Genomic DNA, 19,169 nt, shown 5'->3' on the forward strand with positions numbered 1-19,169 from the left:
TAATTGATGTTTTAATTTACATTTTAGAATTTAATATTTGGTTGACCTTTTATTAATGTAAAAAAAATTCAAAAGTAGTAAAATAGAGAGTAATTGATATAATAATTAAAATATAATAGGTGCATAATTGTGTTTGGACTCTTAATTGGTATATTATTAATACAATTGTATGATATCTATGTATTTGGATATATTAATTGTAATATATTTTTTTATATATACCATTAAATTATACATTTCCTATGTATTTATACATTATTTGTAACTATTTGACCTTAAATTTAGTGTTATTAATGCATTTATAGAATAATATATATAAATATATATTCAAGCAATTTCATATTTTCTGTCCATATTTATACATTTCAATATTTGAATTGTCCCATACAATTCTCAATTATGATACTTTAGTCCTTGGCGACAAGGTGAAATAAGATGTCCATCTTATCCATATCTCCACCCCTCTTTTGACTCGTGGAAAGAATTGTTCGCCAAAATGAGGGAATGCTATTATTTCCTTAATTAGCTTCTAAAGGTGTTTATGTAAAAGTAACACAAATAGCATGAATCATTCAATAAAGGCCATCCCATTCTTGATACCTAAGGCTAGGTTGTTAACTTGTTATCCTTAATGTCTTAAAATAGTTAAATGCCTAGACCACCTGAAGTCTTGGGCTTAGAGAAGTTGTTCCATGCATGATTTGAGGTGGATGTGAAAAATCATACTACCCAAAAAACATTATAGCGGTAGGAACATCTTCCCATGAATGACAATATACAAATATCGAAGATATTGTTGATAGCGTTAATAGATTCGGGTTAAGTTGGATTAGCTAAATGCAGTGGCTGTGAAGCCAGCTGTGGAACCAACGACAACGCCCCACATCAGCCATGAATGCTAAATGCGAGAGTGAGTGGTTGTGGTGTTATCATTGATTTCCCGGCCCGCTACACAACCATCATGTTCAGTTAACCCGATCTCGATTCAAATGCACCGATGGTCCGATAGTCGCCACATGATACATTGATCAAAAGCAAAATTTATGAGAACCTTGTGATCTACATGGGAAAGGGGAGTTAGCTTTCCACCCACCGAGTTTCCTTTCCAATATTGTCAATGAAAGAAGAGAAACTCTTCCTCTTGCTTTTGATGCATATCATTGCTAAAAGGAATAGAAGACTTTTGAAAACTTTCCTAACCCAACCAGTGATGGTATAAATCAATAATTGAAAGATTCTCCATTTCACTCTTCTTAGCTTGGCCAGAGGAGAAGATCGTCTGCAGAACATCCAAGTATGTTATTGCAGAAGTACACCTACAATTAGCATTGTATAGGTTTTCTTACATTTTCCTTCTTTTCCTTACCTTTTCCTTCAAATCAAACATAATCTTAAGGTACCCTAACAAATTTTCTAATTTTTTGACCAGCTGATGTACTCCATCTCTATCATTTGAAAGTCTTGGGTACACTTGTTGGACTTGTTGGGCTTCATTCTGGACCAAAACAGAACCAACCCTAACATTGACCAAGAAAAGTACCAACCATAAGACTTAAAAAGGTCCCCAACCCTCATCACAACTAAGAGGGGGAGGGGATAAATTTTAAAGAAACTTCTGATGATTATATTGAGACTTCTGGATTCTCCTCTCATAAGAAAGCTGCCAAAGAAGAAGACTAAGAATTATGTACTTGGCATGCAAGTCATGAGATTGGAATAATACTTTCTTTATATCTTCTTTCCTTCTTCTCTCTCTAAGCTGGAGAGAGAGAGAGAGAGGACAATTCAATGGTCGCCCTTCTTTTCTGGACTTTTCAGGCCTGTTAGTATAGCACATTGCCATGGATTTTTGTGGCCTGAAGTGAACACCATGACATACATGATTTAGTAAAGAAACCCAGGATGAGAGAGAAGAACCTTCTTTCTTTGTCTTTACTACATCAGATCAGAATCTATGTGTTGAAACCCAGACCACCCACCATATACGTCATCTGGGGCCCCCCACACATCCATCCAGAGGTCTGTTATTACCAGGTAGAATTGCATCTTGCACCACACATCTGAAACACTGTATGTAGGACCCACCAACACATGGATGCAAATTCAATCTATGAGCATATGGGCCGGTGGACTGGACCATGGTCGATCTCTACTCAGTCCAGGCTGACAGGCTTGAGCCAAGACTTCAACTCCATAGCCTATACTCTATACGGCATCTGACCCTTGATCAGCTAAACCCTGGTTAAACCCAATAAAATTTTGAACCGGGTCAGTAAGAAATTGGGCCGGCCAGATCTAATGCTCACACTGTAATTACAACAATACCTCATCATGTCTTTACTAGGACTGTCAATGGGTAGGTCTGAATCCTGATGGACCCGATTATAACAAATTTATTAAAAATATTATATCTTAATATATTATACATCTAAATATATATATATATTCAAGTCAAATCTAATAATCGGAACAATATATCGAACCCAATCTATTTGGACCCATGTGATGAGATCCGACCCATACACAGCCCTAGTCTCATGTTTGAAATAATCATATAAAGCCAGACACCGGACACAGTTTATTGTTTCTCACACTTTAATCCTTTCTTAGAAACGAGCCTTTGGACATGTTTCGTCCCTGTTCCACACATCAATTGCAGACTCAGACTTTTCTTCAAAGTCATGAAAACCAGTAAACCAGAGCTGTTGCAATCTGGAACTTTCCTTTCCCGAGCCAAACGGTAGAAAATTACCCACTATGCGTGGGGACCAAATTCATCCCAGTTGAGGGGTGTAAGGAAGGCCAGATTAGGTTGGATTGAGGTCAATCATAAACTCAATGTGAGTTATTAAAACCCCAGCCCTAACCAATTGGGTTGGATTTGGGTTGCCTCTTAGATTAGGTGCCATGTGGCTTAAGGGTCTCTGACTATTTGTAGGAGATCCTATCTGGTGCCCACATCATGGTTGGGGAGGTTATGGGATATATTCAGTGGTAGAGCCATGAATTTTCTTTTGAGTTTTGAGGGAGAGGACCGAGATATATATAGTATTTTTTTTGGATTTATGGTAATGAAAAAATTATATTAAATCAATTACATTATAGAGGTTTGCAACATAAACAACACAAATATTGTTATAGAAAATTGGAAATGCCATAAAATAATATAAAGGGTGAGAGAACTACAATATCCTTTTGTTATAGGCTTTGTGACTACTCCTAAATCCCCTTAAGGCCCTGTTTGTTTTTTGGTAAATTACTTATCTGGGTAAATGCATTTACCCAAAGAAACACTTACCCGGGTAAGTGTATTTATTCATGTTCTTTTATTTCCCATGCAAACAAGACAATGACCATTTTAGCCATAAAAATTCATTATTACAAGGGGCATTTTGGTCCCATTTATGTATTGGCAACTATCCCCCGATGTGAGAAAGTTATTTACCCACTTAGGAGATGAGTATCACTTACCTTAATAAACTTTTCCTGATCCCCACACAAATCTATAAAAAGAACACAGGATTTTTTGTCAAGAAGAATCAGAATTTCATTGACCAACTTTTCCCCCTCTCAAAGTCTAGAAAAAGAACGCCCCTTAAATACTACTTAATTTTCAATTTAATTGACTTACTTTTCCCATGATCTGTTTTTATGGCAAAAGCAAGAAAAAGAGATAAAAGTACTAAAAGAGGTAGAATTTGGCTATACACCTAGCAATTCTATTTATACTTCAACAGATTAAACTTTTACTCATACTCGATTTGAAAGGAATACAAATACAAATATATACAGTACAAATACATATAAATGTTTGAAAATCTACATAATTGTATTCCTACTCCTTCCAATCTGAGCCTAAAAAAGTGTAAAATGGGCTTATGGGTCCCCATTTACACTCTTTATAAACCAATTGAAGGGAAAGTCCACGGTGTAAAACTGTATTTAAACGGCAAGCGACTTATCAAATGGGTGGTCCCACATCCCCTCCCCTAATGTCTCCCGTTGAATAACCAATGATAAAATTCCACACCTGAGTTTAAATGCATAGCACCCGCATCTTTTACATTGGGTCATTAATTAATTTATTATTAACGTGAAAACTTATCATTGATTCCACAGCCCTCCCTGTTATCATTCATACCACAATGACTACGGACTACCGAGTTTTCTCTCTGGTTTTCTTGACAAATATATAATTTGAGTTTTTATATTCTTGCTTTCAAATCTTGAGAAGCCAAAGACGACTACAACACACCAGAAATGAGGAATTGAACCCTTGTATGAAAATTCAAGCTCCAGAATAACAATTACTACTCGTTTTGATTTCCCTGTCCGAAACTTCAAATACCCATTTGTTTATTCTTTTAGCTTTTTATTATTTATTTTGCGTCTTTTTGGGAACACAGACCGGAAAATTAAAAGGAGAGAAGATGTCTTGCTTTGTGCCGTTTAATGACAAGAACTTGGATATCTCCTTGTTCGTTTTCAGACCAGTTGTAGTCATCATAAAGGATCTCATGGACGCCCTCAAACAATTCTCCGTTTGCTGCGAGCGTCTTGGCTGTGCCCACTGCTCTATCTTCAAGAGCATCCATGGAAACATGGTATGAGTCGTCCCTTGTCATTTCCAAACTTTGGTCTGTTCACATATTTCCTCCAATTGGGTTTTCATTCTTTTTCTATCTAACTAAATCTTTATACCTTTTAGCTTTTAGTTTTGATTTTTGAGGCATCTTTCCAAAGCTTGTGGCAGGCAGTCTTGATTGTTGATTCCCTTTTCCTCTTCTGTGTTCTTTATTCTAGAATTAGTTTTCATCTTTGACTTTGATTCTCTGAATCCCCTTATCCTTTGCTTTTCGTTTCCCTTTCTGTACTGGCGTTGTTGAATTCCTTTTAAGTTAAACATTAATTATCTGCAACTTCTTCAGAGTTGCAGCGGTTATGTATCTTTTGCCTCTTTGTTCTTGCTGTAGATCTTAGTAGGTTTTATTGTTTTGATGACTTCAGATTGTATGGTATGGAGCTTGGTTGAAGAGGTCGGATGAGCAAAAGAAGCTACTCAATGCTACTTTAGTAAGTTGATTATCTGTGTCATCTAACTTGATCAATAAAGCCCCAATCGTTCTCAAAAACAGCTTCAATTCATGTTGCCAACCAAAATCTCTCTCTCTCTCTCTCTCTCTCTCTCTCTCTCTCTCTCTCTCTCTCTCGTTTTTGTGATAACAACTAAAAGCTGTATTTTTGCAAAAACAGATTGTTCTGTTCTGTTAACTTCTCCAGTTGTGAGTTGTGACATCCACATTTTTGTTTGCAGATGTCTATGTTACAAGATGTATCCAGCATGGCCATCTTGCTGGACCACAGCTTCTTCAATGCATATGCAGGTGAATCCAAGGACGGTTTCTCAGGTGCAAAGTTCTCCACTGGCGACACAGTATCCTTGAATGCATTGCTGCAGAGCTCCGATGACTCGGCCGACCTCTCCTACTTATGTCTCGCATTGTTCAAGTCTTACTTCTTGAAGATGGAGGGTGTCACTGGAGGGGTTTGCTTCAAATGTGATGATCTTCCTAGGGTGGTTTGTCTATATGTGTGGAAGTCTCTCCACTCCTGTTACTCTTGGCTTCTTACCTCTGACATTAGAAGGAGCATTAAGCCCTACCTTGAGCCCTTTTCTCCTGATATCAAGTATGACATCTTTAGAGTTGTTTATGTTAGGAATGAGGAAAATATGCTCAACACCCACCACTTATTTCCTTCTCCAAAGATGCAAGAGAATGTAGGGAACAATGAGGGTGGCCAGAGGAAGCAGCAGGGATTTGAAAAGAGTGAAATTGAGGTTTGAATATTCTCAGAAAAATTATTTAGTGTCATATATTACCTGTTTTTCTCGTCTTCAAAACGCCTTTATAATTCTAGCAATCTTACCCTTGGTCTGTGTTTGGGTTGATAGAAAGAGAGAAACAGAAAGATTACGTGTTTGGGCATCTCAACTTTTTCTTTCTCTCTTATTTTCTATCAACCAAACAAGCCCAACAGATATAAGCTCGACTCGGCTCTAGGAATCATCTATTTAAATGGATGGATAGGATCATAAAGTAAGGCTTAGTTTGGTTATAAATGCATGATAGTGCAAATGGGCTGTGTGCAAACTCTGATTTTCTTTTATTTCATATTCGACTATCTTATTTACTTTCACAAGTAAAACGATGATGTTGACCCCACCTTATAACTTATATGCAATACAATGGAGGTGTAGGTACGTACTACTCACTCAGACCCTCAGCGGACGTACAAACACCATGATTAACACCATATAAATACACGCGAGTAATTCACAATCCCCATAGCGCATGAATCCGCAGTTCACCATCACCCTTGCAACGAGTTAATAGTAGATACCGCAATACCGTGACGAACCCGTAATTCACTGAATCTAACCAGTGCCCAAACCTAAAGAAACCACACCTGCATCCATCCAAAGGTCAAAAGCTTACTTGTGTGAGCGATGAAGTTACGCCCGCTAAGGCGTGTGATGAATTCACAGCCTACGAGCCCGCTCGCGATAATGGGTCAAAAGAGACATAGGCCAAGCCCACGGTGAGGCCCACGTATGCCCAGAGGCATGCGGACCTCTTGATGAATTCACCACATGGAATCGGTGAGATGCCAATTGCCTAAAGTGACGTCACCAACGCCACATAGGATTAGTCATGGCACACAAAAATGGTAGTAGCACACGTGAGTAATGAGGGATCTCAACGATAAGGAAAGTCGATCATTGAGAAGATCCTCATGAAACATGTGGCAATACCCCATTAGCACGTCCAATAATTGACAGCGAATCAAATATCCCCTTTTTCGATACGGAGCGAATATCCCCATCTCCTACCTTTTAGGATCTCGGAATCCCCTCCATAAGTAGGGATACTCCTCATATCGAAGGAATCACCCAATCTTGAGCATTTTTGTGCCATCAGTACTCTTGAGTACCCCAGGCTCTCCCATTTCTAGAACCTTAACCTGCATCTTTTCCCACACCTGAGGCTTCTCTCCATCCTTCAAAGAGACCGCTCCCATCTATCCTTACACCCATTTTATAGTAGAATCTCTAGTTTCGTCTTTGATCACGAAAGAATGGCCTCAAGAAGGATCAACCTCACTACCCTCCCTAAAGAACAAAGCAACATTCCAAAAAATACCAACCCCGGAGTCGAAAATCAGCCTGAGATGGAAACACCCATCCAAATTGACATCAAGATCTTGTCGAACAAGGTCTATAGGTTCGAGGCACTCTTCAAAGAGCGATTCAGGAAACTCGAGCAGAACATGGAAGAAACAAGGAGCACCCTCCAGATCCTGCTCAACCGATCAGCTCAAGCTGAGTAGACCCCTACTGCTACTATCCCTGGCATCCCAAATTCTAACCCTAATCCCAGTCTCCATGCTTCTAACACCATGCCCACCATCCCGGAACAACCCCACAGGGCCAATCCGACCCCTACCTAAGCAGGCTCTCTGCCTACTCACCAATTTCATGCCTTCCCCTACACCGACCAGGTAGTAGAGACCCCCCTCAATAGAGACAAGTTGAGGGAGTATGTCTAGGGACTAGTGGTTGAAAGTCGCAACCGGGCCCAAGGCTCGGCAGTCTTACAAAAACCTTATTCTGATCGCATTCTATACAAGCCTTACCCGATTTGGTACACCCCTCAATAGTGGCCGCAATACGACAAACAAAAAGGCAGTCCACAAGAGAACATCAACAAGTTCAAGGGCATCCTCGTCTCCTTCACTCTCGACAGGGACCTCAAAGTGTGAGAGTTCTTGAAGTCATTGATTGGCCTGACGTATACGTGGTTCGTAAGACTCACCTCTGGTAGCATCAATTCATGAGGCGAACTAGCCAAGAAGTTCCTGTCCAAATGGTTCGCCCTAGAAAGGTAAGTGACTATGGCTGATCTACGGAGCGTAGAGTAAGGGCCAGGAGAGGACCTATTGGCATATGTCATAAGATTCCAAAAACTTATGCGCTCTGTTTTTTATGAGCAGGCCACCGAAAGAAGTTTTGTTGAGCAGTGTGCTCAGGGCATGCGCCCCACCTATAGAATCGGCATCAGAAATGTTGAAGTAGAGACCTTCAACCAACCCTGAAGATGTGCAGAGAGGACGGCGTGAACCGTCAAAGACACCTCCCCTTACAACAGAAATGAGGCATACGCGGTTAATTGGAGGCCCATAAGCAATGGAGGAGCCAGGCAATGGCCATATCAACAAGACAACACACAGGGGACGAGGATCCCACCACCACCCCCTCCTTTCTCTTGCAAGAGAGAGGAAGTGATCATGATCACGAATAAGCTAGTGGAAGATAGAGTCATCAGCCTTCCACCGCCACCACTAGGAGTAGACCCAGAGAAAGACAAACACGAAGGAAGGTGGTGCAATTACCATCAAACACCTCACCACGACCTGATGGACTATTTCACCTTGAGAATAATATTTGTACAAAGGGTAAAGCTAGAACAATTTGGAAAGACAAAACCAGCCCGTGTGGATATCGACCCCCTCCCAGCCCATACCCCAGGAGGTAGCAACAACATGGTCGGGGCATCCGAACAATATCAGGCTATCGCTTTGATAGAGAAGCTAGAATAGAGCGAAGAACTATGGCAGTTTTTCACCAAACAGGGAGCCAACACAACAACACAGAAATTGGCCATCAGAGCGTTGGCTGAAGTATTCTAGCACCCTCTCCAACCCTACAGTCACGATCGAAGCAGCATAGAGTTCACAACAGATGACATGTTGCGTGTTGATCCTCATCACAACAGACCCCTATACATCATGGCAAGGATAGGGGGTTTTGACATGAAGAGATCGATGGCCGACCTGGGAAGTTCGATTAAACTCTTCTCCATCCACACACTGGAATTAATGAACCTCCACAAGGAGGGCATCAAAGGACTACCTTTAGAGGTAACAGACTTCAACGGGAACCCGTCCGTCACTGAAGGGTCCATCGAATTGTAGGTGGCAATTGGGCCATTCACTATAACGTAGGAATTCCAAGTAATCCCAGGAAGGACTTGCTATCATGTTCTCTTAGGGCGCTCGCTGATTCATGACCTAGCCCTCATCCCCTCGACATAACACCAATGCATCAAAACCAAACACCGAAGGAGATTGATAAGGATTCCGGCCACCAGGGCACCGTTTGATAAGATCGAGACACATCTCCAAGATGCCATATACTTCACGGAGCTAGCAAAGGATGGCAAAACATGAATAGCCAAAGTCGAGGGAACAAAACTGTTGTACCCACATGAGAGCGAACCCATGGGACCATCGGAACAATGAAAAAGGAGCAGGTGCGTTCGGATGACAGGTGACTACGGGAAGGAATATTACACCATAGGCAAGGACAACAAAGATAACGAAGGACCTGTAACCAATAAAGTGATTTATGAGGTATGATTTTGTAATTTGATTAGCCTAGCTTTATCGCAATATGTATTAAAAAAATGAAGTTTATTTTCCAAAATGAGATTCCACTTTTCCAAATCAAATATATCTTTTCAAAAATCATTGCATTCCTCTAATGGAAGACCATAAGTAATGTCTCAACCAGTTCATTTCACCACATCGCATGTCAATGTCGCTACGGTTTCACTGTCATGCAACAATCGAACCATGGAACATGACACAAAGGTACAACATTCAAACCACATACCTTTATAGATACAAAATTTTCCAAAAAAATGGAAACATATAACAACCTGGACAATTTTAGGAGTTGAAAGAGGAAGCCTTGGAATATTGCGATGAAGTTAGAGTGCCTCCGAGGTGCATGATGGATTCCATCGACACGGTCGAGGAACCATTAGAGGAGATTAACCTAGCAACCGACGGAACAGACAAATGACCCTCATATATATCCACCAAGCTAGTAGCCGAGGATAGAGGAAAACTTATCACACTTTTAAAGGGTAAGGATTATCCTTATCACAACAACATTAGAGCCTAAAACTAGTTTAATCCACTTCTCTCTCACAAAATTCCAAGATGTCTTCGCCTGGTCATACAAGCAGATGCTGGGACTTGATTTGGAAATTGTATGCCACTCTTTATGTATAGATCCAAAGTTCCGGCTAGTGAAGCAGCCATAAAGGATCTTTAAGTTAGAAATAACTCTGAAGATTAAAGAGGAAGTAGAGCGGCTTTTGAAAGTAGGCTTCATCAAACCCATAACCCACCCTTAGTGGCTTGCCAATGTAGTTCTAGTGAAAAGGAAGAATGGGCAACTGAGGTTAGTATCTCCTCACGTAATCCCTTAACAGTAGCATAACACCCGTACACTAACTCCACCTTATCGCAGATGCTACGTCGATTTTAGGGACCTGAACAGAGGTGTTAATAGACTCTACCGTGGTAAATGAGCTCTTCTTCTTCCAAGATGCCTATAGTGGGTACAACCAAATTTTCATGGATCTCACAAATACACCCTCCCTCTAGGGGGTACTGTTTCACCATTGTAGCTACAGACTACTTCACCAAGTGGGCAGAAGCCATTCCCTTACGAAGAATCTGTGCAACTAACATAGCAAATTTTCTAAGACAAAACATAGTCTACAGGTTCGGAGTACTAATGCGAATAATGACTGATAATGGCCTACCCATAAAAAATCAAGAAGTTTGTGACCTTCTAGGGCAATATGGGGCAAGACTATGAACATCTACAACATATTATCCCCAAAGAAACGATCAGGCATAAGCTACAAACAAGACACTATTAAGAACGTTGACCAAAACAGTGGTCGATAATCAAAGGGACTAGACAAACAAGCTATCAGAAACACTTTGGGCCTATCGCACATCTATCAGGAGAAGTACACAGGCAACACCCTACTCCTTAATCTACGGTCAGGAAGTAGTACTTCCAACGTAGATAAAAGCTATATCCTCCAAAGTAGCCTCCGCAATGGGTAAGAAAACCAAGTCAGAGGACTTAGATACATTACTTGCAGACAAACTTGAGGTAATGGATGAAATTAGAGATACAACCTCACAGAAACAAATCAAGTACAAACATGCCCTAGTTGACAATTTCAATAGAAACTTAAGGCCTAGAAGCTTCAAAGAAGAGGATAAAGTATTGAAGACTGTTCTCAATGTTAGACAAGGCAAGTCTGCAGGAAAATTTGCACCAACATGGGAGGGGCCTTACTTGATAAAAGAAGCCCACAGTTCGACCTACTATGTATTAAAAGCTGTAGGCATAGGTGAGGATGATGAAACCATAAATGGTTACTGGTTGAAACCTTACTTTGATTAGCCATATACTTCTGTAAACACACAAGCCAATGTGTATGTTTTATGAATAAATCTACAATGCTTTACATGATTTTCTTCTCTTCCATACAAGTTGTTTTGCCAATAATAAAGTCTAGCATTATGATTACAATAGGGTTGCTCTGCCCTTCAATTAAGCATACATAAATATGTGATAACGTAAATAATTTCCTTTTGCTTATGTACATGTCTTGACTACAACCATAATCTGTGAATCTTTTATTTTCCTACACACATATTTTATTTATAGCCATACAAGTTGTTTTGTTATACTTACAAAGCCCTGGACACCCCAGGCACCTAAGTAAGCCCTGGCCCCGTAGGCACAATACAAAGCCCTGGACACCCCATGCACCTAAGTAAGCCCTAGTCCCCCAGGCACGATGCAAAGCCCTGGACACCCCGGGCACCTAAGTAAGCCCCAACACCCCAGGTACAATACAAAGCCTTGGACACCCCGAGCACCTAAGTAAGCCCCAGCTCCCCAGGCACAAAGAAAGCCCTAGCAACCCTAGGCACAACCAAAGCCTTGGCAAACCCAGACACTCTCACACCATGGTCATTTCCACAATGCCACATGTTCCATACGAAATCCCAAGCAACTCCAGGCGTAGCCACACCTCCATGTAACCGTTGGGGAGGCTTTGTCGACACCAGGTATGATTTCTATCCAACTTATAAATAAAGATACTTTGTCTAAACTCAAAAATGCAATGGTTCAAAGGGGGGAAGAACTCCACCAGTCTCACACAATTGACAACAACAGTATGCTAAAGAACAACACTAATCTCGACCATCGTTGCCTCACTCCCATAGGAAGGCTCAAGTATCCCTCCCATACGCTAACCAAAATCTCACCCCGAAAGGCAACAAAGGCCTGATGCTCATAACCAATACGTAATTGCAATAGAGGCCAATGGACTCTCAACTAAGAAAAAACTTATATCCTGTCACTCTTGATGTTTCCTACAAACCCACGAAGCACTTTCTAATATTAGCGAGCGCTCGTAACTTTCTTTCTCAACAACATTTAACACTCGTGCTGAGCCTCCAAACTAAGGAGCACACATGATTTCCCTTTATATTAATTCGCAATTAATTGTTGATTACACTCACAATGGTGTTCGATTGCAATTAACTCCTATAATACTTATGAAAAGTACTTATTTGTGATAGAGTGCACAACATGACCAACTTTAAAAGATTTGGTTACCATTTAATATTTGCGCTAATACAAATCACGAAAAAATTTCACAAACCACATGACTTCCTGGATAGAAGACATTCTATCAAGATACAGGGGGTTGTACCCACCAAAGCAGTACAAAAGGTGTCAAGCCAACACTATGCAGGCACCTACGATGAATCCAGAACCCTTGGGGGGCTTTAACGATGGAAAAAGCGATTTTTACTAAATTCATACAAACACTGTCTAATCGCGATAAATTAATGGAAGATAAACATATCTCAGCACTGCAATAAACCTCAACGCACTGCGACAACTCCACCATAGGGGCATTGACAAGCCAAGAAATAAGCCTTATGGTTGACTATTACTCGAGTCTAGAATCCAAAATTTTGCAATATATGACAAAATTAACACTGAGCACAATTCAAGTCTGCACTAGCTAACACAATTATCATACAAAATGGGACAACCCTGGAATACTCCACTACATCAAAAATCCATGATCATTTGGCCCACTCTTTCTGCATGGCAGATATGGTGTCCAACACTCCACTAGTTTCCTCAAATTTCTTTAGGTCCTCCAACTCTGCCTTATAATTTTCAAGGATGCATTCCTGCTGCACACATTCTTCCCTTAAATCCTCGATCTTCTTCGCAGCCCTGGTTACGCCTACTTCAACTCTCCAATAGGCATGCACCAACATCACTATACACTCAGCTTGGGTCATGAAGAAACCCATCAACGACAGGGGTCGACAAGCTTCCAACCAACAGACGAAGCCAATCCACGATAATTTCTCTAAAGGTTGCGCCATTACACGACTCATCAATGTGGCAACGGTGTTCAGAGCAAGACCTACAATCTCTGGGTGTAGCCTTCCATCAGGTAACCACCCTGCACGAATCGCAGTTGACGCAAACTAAACAACTGCACTGGAAATGTTGTAGCGCATGTTTCTGCCTTGAACCTGCACCGGATCCACCACTGGAAAGTGCAACAATGGGAGACTGTGGTTATCACAGTAATCCATTAATTCCTGCCGTATCTGGGCCAGCTCCTCCTCGTATGACAACTCCTCGGAGGGAAATATAATCTCAGGCTCCATATCCCCATATCCCGAGTGGTGTTCCAAACCACTTGATGGCTCAGGCGCCACAAAATCATCAGCAACATGCTATGGAAATGCATCCCGGAAGCGCTACTCACTGCAATAGGTGACTGCGACTCACTAGGAGTTGAACCCTCCACCCCTTTAGGAGCTGCGACATCACCAGTAGCCACATCAGATGACCTGGCGCAATCGACCGCCACCCCGATGTTCGTAACTAGTTGAGTTGTCCGATCCACCGAAGGAGCGATGATACCCAAAGTGCTCTTAGATACCACTGAATTGACGTTGGTGGATTACATGGCTCTCAATTCCTCGGCCAAACGCCTAAAAAAGGGCATGTCTGGCGCCCCAACCAGATACTTAGAGAAGAATGCCTGCGATAAAGACAGCTATAAATAGTCAAACTCAGCGATCCTGCTTATTGCACCGAATATTAACAGATAACCAAACACAACCGCAACCTACCTCCAGGTCCACCACACCAAACCCTACAAACCCTGGGACATCCTCATCGGACTTTGCCTCATCGGAGTCCACCCGCCTCAAAACAAAAGACTGTTCAACAGTTAAACCACACTGGTAAAAAAAATACCCATAACATTTCAAGATAAACATGAGTGTTATATGGTACTCATCCGGAACTTCCATCAATTGACCAGAAGGAGCCACCAGAGCCACAGTGTCCAATCGGGCCCCATCACTCCCTACAGCCTGTAAGAGACAAAGGAAAAGCATCAACGCAATCACACAATGATAAAATAATGCAGAAATGAACACGAGTGCAACAACAATAGTTACATACCGAATCATCACCCTCATACCCCCATTTTGGGCAACGGGACACCATCTTCTTCATACGCCCGTTAGAAAATCTGATACAGCCAGTCTTCTCAACAGACGCTTTAACAATTAATTGGGTTGGCTCCACCGCCGGTGAAGACTCCTTTTCTAAAGGAGGTGCTACATCCTTCCGGCCAACCTCCGCCTGACATCCCGTGACCCATTGTCCAATAGGTGGTGCTACAACAAACCTTGGATGATTGGCGTGAGGCACCCTCGCTGTCCTCGGGATAAGAGGATGAGCAGATTCTTCTTCACTCAAAGCAAGCCCTGACCGACCGCGTTTGGCACCCCTCTTAACCGGGGAACGCGATGAGGTTGGAGATGAACTCTCACCCAAGTTAGCAACATGCCCCTCTAGAGGTGCCAACACATGGCAGAGGCGGGGGTTTACCCATATCATTTACTGAGAATCACCGAAAAGAGCGCAAAGATATGCCAACCGAAGTGATTAACACCCCTGAACCCTGAAAAACCCAGCCACGGAAAGCCTCGATAGGCCGGGAAAGTGAGCTCCTGATGCCGCATCCAGAAGACGTCTTCCCCAGACACTCAAAAAATGAGCACCTATGTCGTCACACACAAACTGACGAAGGACACGATCGGGACAATACACGGACAACTGTGCCTCACAGGTATGATCAAGGTGCACCACTACACCAGGTCACACCACTGCCGGGCTATACCAGTAGAGGCATTTCTGCCATCCACAGCACAATGTTGATCACCCCCCTCAGGAACGGGCATGCCAACACAAAATGGCATGGCATGTTGGACGACCTGGACATAAGGCTGCCAGATAAAACCATCGAGCGATGCAAGCTTCAAATCGATAGCGTTCGTTGTGAAATCCCTGTCTCGTAGCCTACAGCCACTGCTTCCCACGACAAACAACGTATACTCTGTGTTCAAATGCATCCCCTACTAAAGTGCCCACATCGAGACGCAGGGGTGATAGCTCGCAAGGCACCACGTTGAGACTGAAGTGCTTGCATAGGTACATCCAGAGAAAGGGGTTACAGACATAACTGACCTAGTGCTTGCAACTAGGGTCCATCATCTCGTGAAGTGTGTTGTCCAACTGCTCGTATAAATACCCGAGAAACATCGATGCAAGGGGTAACGGGTGACCACTAGCAGACAAAACAATAAGAGGAACCAGAATAGTACGTAACCCGTAAGCGGGCAAACCAGGGAAAAGAAACCGGGATGCCACATAGAGAATGTAAGTGGCGAGATGGCACCGACCCTCTGGACCTCAAACCATGATGTCCTTCCCCCACGACTCTCAAACCAGTATTCCATCCACTGCTCCAGAGGCAACTTGCCGCAAGACGTGGTCTTATCTACCGGAGCCTTAAATGTAGCCACTTCTGCGATAAGCTGATCGCAGAGTTCCCTAAGCTCATGGGGGATGGATTCGAGATGCTAGAGATGATGAGTAGAGAGCGAACCCCCGACAGAATGATTGTAAATTCCCCAAATGCACCAACAAAGGTGCGTGTGCAGTAGCACCAATGCTCCAAAAGGGGTCTCATGTATTTCACTCGTTCTCGACCCTTCAGCCCGGTGTAGCAATTCACTAAGTGTAAAAGACCAGCATCTTGCAACATCATGCAGTACATAGGATTTTCTAGAACATACCACATCCAAGCAATATAACTGGTTGGAGACCTCGAGCTGTCGGTCCAGGGTTCTTGACATTTGAAGGACACGGATGGACCAGAGCATTCGCAAAGGCACATCAACTCGTTAGCCTTAACGACATCAAACGCACCACCCTTGCCCCTGCCCACCGACATTGGGGGCCAAAATCCCTTTCCCCCATCAACAGATGCTACTACTTCCCGCTCCATTAGAAGTTCCGTAGTATCGACCTGCCTTCCAAAATCAGGGAAGGGGCACTCAGTCGCCTTTACCATCTTTTTCACAGCCTTCTTCTCTTTCTTTTGACTAGGAGCCATCAGAAACAACAGTGACGATTACAGGACCAGACACAGAAAGAGCCAGAGAACTGCCTTTGTTAAAGAGCCCGAGGCACGAAAAGCCCAACAAGAGTAATGGCCCTGGTCGCTCGGAAAAGAAACAATACCCAAAAACGAATAGCAAACAACCTTCAGTCCCTGTCTCCGTTCTTATAGTGACTACACAAATCTCACACGCGCAGAAAGCCAAACGGTGCTGGAGAAGGCAAAAGGATGCCTGTGCAGCACCCGAAATGTTGCTTGGCAGAAAAGCAAATGAATATAATTACCTTAATGCCCCCAGAAAAGCCGGACCAGTGAGGCGCAACAATTCAAACGGAACGATAAGTCAGTAACTATCAATGAATCGTATCGGGTACCGCATTCGTTCCATACATGCGACTAACTTGCAATAATTCCGCAACACCAATCGAAACAAATCGTCAACAAGCGCTGCGCGACAGTTCCAAATAAACCCCAGTCCCAATCAAGTCACAGAATGCTGCTAGGAACCCCAATCGCCTGTCCTCGGCAAGGAGAAGAACAAATCGACCCGGCTGTCAAACAGAGAAGATACTACCCTCCAAACCACTCCTTGTTCGAGAAAGTAACAGTCCAAGAAGGACAAACGGCGTAATTGCCATACCCATAATGGCCGGCAAGGCCGACGTGTTAATAGGAAGACATGTGGACGTGACTCGGCATAAGTGACAATTCAACATAATCAGATCGACACGTGGACGTGACTCGGTTTAACTAACAACTCAGCATGATCAGTCCGCTACAAAGCAACCTCGGGCACCTTGTTACCCCAAAGTAGAGTTACTTCGGACTTAGATCATCCTGAGCTAAGATCACCTCAGTATCAGTTCACAACCGGGATAACGGTACTAAGTCCGCTACACATTGAGCTCGGACAACTGAGCCCACTCGAAAAGAGTTTACCTTGGGACAAGCCTACCTCGGCGCAAGATCATCTCAGTACTAAGGCACTTCGGCATTCGGAGCAGGTCGGGTCTGAAGAGCACGGGCTCAAGCAGCTTGTCACCAAGTAGTCTGACACTTCACAAGCAGTTTGCTGCCTAGTCAGGCCGACTTCCGCGTGACAACCCCAAGGAGCTCACCACTGTACCCCGCATCTTACAGGATCATACCCTAACGGCTATATTAGCTCACCCGCTCCCCGATTCAGGTGGAGATGGGCAACCTTACCAGTTGGTGGCATTATCCCCACCTAACACGAAAGCGGATCCCATCACAGCGAGGATCCAGAAACTGCTCCACCAAACCCGTAGGGACTCCAATATATAAGGACCTCACCCCTAGGGGCGAAGGGATATGTGTGTGTATGCATAATCTTTGCTCTCTAGCTCTCTAACTCTCTGATATCATCTTCAAGCTTTCTACTACTAAGTGCTAACTTAGCCATCGGAGTGTCCCCGTCGGGTAAGCCACCCTGGGATTTTTTACTCCTTTCTTATAAGAACCTCAATTCTTGTCATTACTGGCAGCCAGATCATATCCAGTAGGGAGCAGTCAGATTATGCCACATCATTTGGCGCCATCTGTGGGAAATCGCTACTAAAAGCCCTTGTTTCCATTTCCAAAATCTCAAGCTCAAAAGCAACGCCGGATAGCACAGTGAAGCGAACATCTCCAGGGGGCAACCTCAGTTCCCGTCTGTCTGCATACGCCAGTTCACCATACCGCTCTCCGCAGGTGGGATTCCAACACTGATTGTACCTCAACCAACTGTGCCTGTGAACACCCCACTTCCCCCTGTAGTGGGTGTGACTTCCGTTGAACCCTCTACGATTCCCCCTGGAGTTGGACAAAACCAATTAAGTGACCTGGTACATTGTGTGTGGCCTATTCAAGCCCAAATGCAGCAAGTCCAGCAGTTCCAGCATTACCAACAGCAAGTTCTACACCACATGTACCAACAGCAAGTGAATGTCTCCACAGGGAATTGAAATGGCATGTGGTGGCAAGCAAGCCCAAAAACATCACTGAATTCCTTAAGCTCGCCGATCAGTTCATTGGGATCGAAGAAGAGATGAACCAAAGGACTGAAGCCTCGGCGGACAAAAGAAAGAGAGAAGACCATAGCTTGAACAATGGTGGTAGCAAAAGGAAGAAAAGCAAGTCCCCAACCAAAGGAGAGAACATGTCAGATTTTCATCCCCGAGCTCCCCAATTGAAAGAACGAACTTCACACCCCTCAACGCAAAGCGAGGGGAAATCCTCATGGCAATCAAGGACGCCTCTTTTGTAAAGTAGTCACCCTGGTTAAGGGGAGATCCAGCCACTAGAAATAAAAATGTATTTTGTCATTTTCATAGAGATCACGGTCATAGTACCAAAGATTGTAAAAACCTTTGTGACGAGATTGAAGAGCTCATCTGTTGTGGGTACTTGAAAAATTTTGTACAAAAAAGTAATAAAACCCAGGCAGATCGGCAGGGGGAGCAAAGGAGAGATGCTCTCGAGCCCAGTAGCAGACGCAATGAGAAACTGCAAAGACTGTTGCCCGAGGAGAAACCAATCCGCGGAATGATCAACACGATCACTGGTGGATCCATAGTCGCGGGCTGCACCTCGGCCGCAAGGAAGTCCTCAGTTTGCGAACTGGAACACGAAGAGTAGAATCCGCCAAAGCAACCTAGGCCTGAAGACCCGATATTCTTCACGGAAGACGATGCACGCGGGGTC

The 19,169-nt window shown here is 43.2% G+C and overlaps 2 protein-coding genes across 2 annotated transcripts; one reads left to right on the forward strand and one right to left on the reverse strand.

Annotated features, from left to right (window-relative positions):
- The first annotated feature begins 4,299 nt into the window (after positions 1 to 4,299).
- LOC148866208 (uncharacterized) lies at positions 4,300 to 5,860 on the forward strand. Its single transcript, XM_088974644.1, has 3 exons — positions 4,300 to 4,604; positions 5,008 to 5,073; positions 5,315 to 5,860. The coding sequence occupies exons 1-3, from the start codon at positions 4,431 to 4,433 to the stop codon at positions 5,843 to 5,845; spliced, it is 771 nt and encodes a 256-aa protein (XP_088830770.1). The 5' UTR covers positions 4,300 to 4,430; the 3' UTR covers positions 5,846 to 5,860.
- A 7,004-nt stretch (positions 5,861 to 12,864) lies between these two features.
- Positions 12,865 to 16,015, reverse strand: LOC148866209 (uncharacterized). The gene is made up of 3 exons (XM_088980462.1): positions 14,456 to 16,015; positions 14,119 to 14,364; positions 12,865 to 14,027 (listed from the first exon to the last, which is right to left on the reverse strand). The coding sequence occupies exons 1-3, from the start codon at positions 14,894 to 14,896 to the stop codon at positions 13,947 to 13,949; spliced, it is 768 nt and encodes a 255-aa protein (XP_088836588.1). The 5' UTR covers positions 14,897 to 16,015; the 3' UTR covers positions 12,865 to 13,946.
- Between the last annotated feature and the right edge of the window lie 3,154 nt (positions 16,016 to 19,169).

Source organism: Nelumbo lutea, chromosome 3, assembly GCF_056320005.1.
Source record: "Nelumbo lutea isolate HS-2025 chromosome 3, American lotus-T2T, whole genome shotgun sequence".
In the NCBI taxonomy this organism is placed as follows: domain Eukaryota; kingdom Viridiplantae; phylum Streptophyta; class Magnoliopsida; order Proteales; family Nelumbonaceae; genus Nelumbo; species Nelumbo lutea.